This window comes from Trypanosoma equiperdum (assembly GCF_001457755.1).
Source record: "Trypanosoma equiperdum strain OVI genome assembly, contig: ctg_455, whole genome shotgun sequence".
NCBI lineage: Eukaryota > Euglenozoa > Kinetoplastea > Trypanosomatida > Trypanosomatidae > Trypanosoma > Trypanosoma equiperdum.
The window spans coordinates 20,730-25,910 of NW_027124371.1; the positions used below are offsets into that span (position 1 = coordinate 20,730).

A 5,181-nucleotide genomic window follows, 5' to 3' on the forward strand; every position below is an offset into this window, starting at 1 on the left:
TTACGTCGGTTCACCTTCTCACTACCGCCACTAACGGCCTCTACTGTTGCCTGTAGTTGCCGAAGCAGTGAGACGCCGTTACCGCCGTCAGATTTAAAGTGCAGTGCTCCCGAAGGTTTCTGCGCTACTGTCCCCGAGGCGGGGCGCTTCCATTGCTGGCTTTGAAGGCCGATAAGCTGCCGTAATTCCTCAGATGCCGTTAGTTGAGGTTCCACAGCGGGGTGACGGGAGTCGGGTCCCTTCTGAAGGTCCGGATGCGTCGAGAAGAGTGGCACATCCTCCGGTAGTCCCAATACATCCAACATGCCGCCGCCGCCACGAACTGCCGTGCACCCCGCAGCTTTTGTTGCTTGTTGTGGCGACTTTGAGGATCTGACAACAGCAACCTTCTGGTATTTTTCCTTTTGTTTTTGTCCCATTACGGGGGTGCTCCAACGGTTGGCATGCCCTCGCCGGCATTTGTCCTTGCGTGAGCAGGGACGCTTGCCATCATCGGGGTCGTGACTAAAGCGGCATGCATCCCTGGTGCAGCCTACACTAATATTCTCGCAGCATAGTCGAGTTTCCCAAAAAAATGTCTCCGATGGTTTCATCGCTGCAGCGTCCGTATCCGGTTCCTCTCTTCTATCACTTGACCTATGTTCACTGCGGTCCTTCTTCGCATTGTTTCCCTCATTCCTTTTCCTACTATTGCTCCTGTCATCGTTCCTGTTTCTGTTGTTGTTGTTGTTGTCGTCGTCGTCATTACCGTTACCGCTACCGTTACCATTGGTGTTGGCGTTGGTATTATTGTAGGCAGCACCCTTCATGTGGTCGGTAACATCTGACAGTTTCGCTCCTTCGTTTAGTTGTTTTTCCTTAGCCTCTTCCTTTCTTTTAGCAATCGCGAGCAACCGCTCCTGAGCGGCGCGAATCAAAGGTTCATGGGAGTCTGTGCGAAGCACTTCCTTCAGTACTTCCATTGCCATCTCAAGGCCCCTGTCATTCGCTTGCCGCTCCGGATCATTGAAAGACTCCGGACAAAGTGCAATATCGGGATGAGAGCATTTATCGGGTGAGTCATCCACAATGATGGTGTTTACAGCGTTAAAACTCTTTGGGTACGAGTCAAATATCCTTTGCAAATTCTTCACCGTATGATAAGGTTTATCAGGAGTTGGCCGCGCGCCGCATGAATCACGATACAGTTGAAAAAGCAAACGGTCCTGATACCCGTTGAGCACCTTGTCAATAATAGGAATGGAGGTGCGCTCCAACCCGCTTGTCCACACGGCCACAACAAAATTGTTCATGACAAACCGCACAAATTCCTCCACACCGGGGCGATCAGCAAAACTTCCCCGACCGCGTGCCACAAGCACACCATTCAAGTCAAGCACCAGAAGGAAGGCCCGATGCACGCTGTCAAGACGTACAGTTACATCATATCCATGACGGGTGGCTATCACTGCGGTATCATTTACTTCATCAAGTGAAACAACGACGCCAATTTCCGAGCGCCCGTTCGACAGTTGCACGCGGACGTACTGGTCAACTTCAAAACGCTTCGTGCGTATGGCACATGGGGCAAAATGCTCCATTGATAGACAAAACGGTGCAACGTTGTGAGATTCAATAAACAACCCGGAACCTTTCTTTTCTTTTTTTTTATTTTGTTGTTGTTGATGTTGTTGATGTTAAAACAAATCTTTATATTTATTTATATGTTTATATACTTTATCGGTTCGTGTCCCCCGCCCCCTCGTTACGGGATCTCCTGTGAACACGCACACGTAATCAAACAAACTTCAAGACAAAACAGAGGGAGGAATTGGAGGATGGAATGACAGTTGTTTATTGTTCCTGTTCCTCCCTTTGTTTTGCGGTATCGTCACAACACCTCTTTCCCTTTTTATGCTTGTACACAAATATATAAATATAAATAAATATATGTGTCGGTGTTTATTTGTATGTGCAGTACTTTTCCTGCTTTCTGTAGGGAGTGCTTTTTGTGTTTGTTTTCGGGTGGGGGTTTTGTGTCACTGGTGCGGAAGAAAAAAAAAAAAGAACGATAGTGTGATTGTATGCGTCTGCTTGAAAGTGATTGGAAAATATATAAATTAACCGTTCCACTAGCCAATCACACTTTGAAGCTAATCTTTTTTTTTTTTAAATCGAAAGAAAGGAATAGAAAGCAAAGAAAGAAAATAAATAAATAAAAGTGGGGAGAATTTTTCTTCCACGAAAAAAAAAAAAGAAACAATTGTATAAACAAACAAACAAACTTCATCCTTCAAAGAAAATTTTAGTAGTAGTAAAGTGTGTAAAAGAAAACTGACCAAAAAGGTTTATTTATTTTTCACTTTCTCCCGCTTCCTTCCCCCCCCACCCTCCTCTCTCCTTTTCCTGTGTTCCTTTTTTTTTTCTTTTCCTCCCTCTTTTCTCCCTGTAGTGGGAGGAATTAAGAGGAGGAAAAAAAAACAGAGTGAAATTGCACAAAATTTTCGGTGGTAGCAGGTGGGAAGGAAGAAACACAAAATTAAACAGTGAAAAGTGGAATAAAAGAGGAAAGGAGCACACACACACACACACACACACACATATATATAGAGAGAGAGAGAGGGAGACAAAATATTATACAGCACAAAAATTAACACCATAATGCTACAGTTTCATCATTATTATGAAAGGCGGTTAGTAACTTGAGTGACATATGCTCATGTTAAATACTTTTTTTTTTTCATTTTCTCATTACTCCCCATCTGTTATTATTATTATTATTATCATAATTGTCATCACTAATGTTAGCTGCATCTCCCCACGCCCCCCTCCTTTTCCCTTCTCAAGTTATAACAATGACAATAATAACACTATGACGCGCAGTGAGAAAATGAGAAGGGAAATACATTAGGCATCGCCGCCTCCTCCACATAAAAGAAAAAAAATCATAAATTTACACAAGCACAGACATATGAGAACAGAAGAGGCCAACAACAACAAAAAGGGGGGGCATGATAACAATAATATGATAAGGGTAACGAGAATGAAAATTACACGTAGATGTGAATATGCGTGCGCACGCGAGAAAATAATGACAACAATAATAATAGTAATAGTGGTAATAAAGCAAGTAAAGAAGGAAAGACAACATATGTGGACACTTAACTTGGTTCAACGTATGACCGCCACAGCAACAACACCGCCCACAACCCAACAAGCCCCATAACCGATATATTAAACCACATCGGATACACCTGCATCCATGTCACCTCATCAGCCGCCCGAAGTATATCTGCGCCACCGCCCCACGTCTCATTAACATGTGATCGCAACAATTCTCGAATACCATCACGTAACGTCATGAAAGAGGCCTTTCGCTGCCTTTTACTGTTCGTATTATTCCCTTTTTCTTTTGTTCCGTTAGAAAGGTTCCCACCCTTCGTTAACCGTTCCCGCTGCTTATCATTCCTCTCTTCCTCCTCTTCCTCCCTCTTCATGTCATCCAACGCATCCTTAGTCACGACACGCATATTAATTACGTCGAGTCTTATGAGTTGTATAAACAAAGAAACTAACATCGACTCGATATCCTTTTGGGATCCAATTGTAATTTCGACACTCTCAAGTGGATCACAAAAGCGTCTCCCCGGGAGTTCAGAAGCAAAGACCTTGACAGTGGGAGCAATGTGGATCACCTCCAGTCGGCATGGCACACCATAAAATCGAATGCGTGGAACAAGTAATTGAGATCGCGGCGCCTTTGCACGGAAAAGCATCAGCACCGGACTACAGCTCACAACACACATGTGACCATGCTCGCATAAACGGCGGTACAGGAAAGGAAGAAGATCGAACATGATATTATAATCCCTACAACGTTTACAGTTATCCGAGTAGTAATATACCAATGCAGGAGGTGTCACCAGAGGGGGAGGTAAGTACGGATATGAGCGGCGTCTGAAGAATTCTCTGGGCAGCCCAATGTTAGATTTACCGGACTGATTATGCGTCCCCGTCGAGTTTGAAGAGGAAAACAATACCGGTGGTTCTATGTGTGGTCCAATGAGTCTCTCCAAATCCACCCATGGAATATACGGAGGTCCGACATGACGGTCACGAGCGACAGCCGCTTGTGCTTCCAGCCACCACTCCCTCACTGCCTGCACATAATGGGCAATTTGTTCCGGCTCACTGTCCTGTTCCTCAAGATTAATGGCGCGCACAATATGTCGCCCCCTCACATTCCATGCGTAGTATTCAGTGGCCTGTGCAATAATCCCCGGTTTAACCATTAGCCACGGCATATTCTGATACGTTTCCTTCACCCTCTTGGCATACACAGTCCTCACATCTTCCGTGTCATTTGCAATACCTTCCAAGTTGTTGGTTAATCTTAAAACCTCATCCATTACGAAGTTGTGTGCCTCAGGAAACATACCCACCGTGCGGTTGGCGCGAATCCATTGCTCCATCTCCAAACGAAGTGACTGTTCATCAAATGACGACCACGGCTTTTGGCAGAGGGCACTGCAAAAAAGGGAAGAAGGCAACATGCGACGCGCCAATCGGTAATGGAAATGATGCACCAGGGGAAGACTGGGACATTGAGATGTCAAAGTGCTTCTTTTCTCTGGTATGCAGTCCGCAACAACCGCGCGGGTGACGACAAGAGAAAAAAATGATAAGGTAACTAAAATTATCCAAGTTTTCATATTGCATTGCATTTTTGCGTATTTACTCCTGCTATTTCTTACTTTCCCTCCCCCCTCCTCCTCCTCCTCCTCCCTTTTATTCTTCCTTGTATAATTGATGGTGTCGCCCCTTTCTTTTTTTTTTATTTTCTTTTTTACTTTTTTCACCTTCCTACTTCTTTCCCCTTCTACTACGCCGCTACACGGGCCACCAAACACCTAAGGCAGGAAGAGGTTAATGTTCAAGGGAATGAAAATTCAAACGCAAAAGGAAGATAATAAGAAGAGAGAAAAATACAACAAGTGTAAATGTGCGAAAACAGAAAAAACGGTCATATGGAAGAATATATATATATATACGTGCATATATATAATATTTTTGTATGCGCCCTATGTAGTGACAGGCACTCTGCGTCACTGTTGCTGCGAAACACAGTGGCGGAAGAAGAAAATGCAACACATAAACATAAGAGGCGGGAACAGTAATGTATGAGTCGCTAAACAAAAAAAA

The 5,181-nt window shown here is 44.3% G+C and overlaps 2 protein-coding genes across 2 annotated transcripts in view; both read right to left on the reverse strand.

Moving 5' to 3' along the window:
* TEOVI_000194600 (NLI interacting factor-like phosphatase, putative) overlaps window positions 1–1,580 on the reverse strand; it is a gene marked incomplete at both ends in the record, with an annotated part of 1,767 nt that extends 187 nt beyond the window's left edge. The window contains one exon of the mRNA XM_067225099.1: window positions 1–1,580. Within this exon, the coding sequence (XP_067081200.1) occupies window positions 1–1,580 (1,580 nt within the window).
* Window positions 1,581–3,140: 1,560 nt separating this feature from the next.
* Window positions 3,141–4,703, reverse strand: TEOVI_000194700 (uncharacterized protein; the record flags this gene model as incomplete). The annotated part of the gene is made up of 1 exon (XM_067225100.1): window positions 3,141–4,703. The coding sequence occupies one exon, from the start codon at window positions 4,701–4,703 to the stop codon at window positions 3,141–3,143; it is 1,563 nt and encodes a 520-aa protein (XP_067081201.1).
* Window positions 4,704–5,181: the final 478 nt, after the last annotated feature.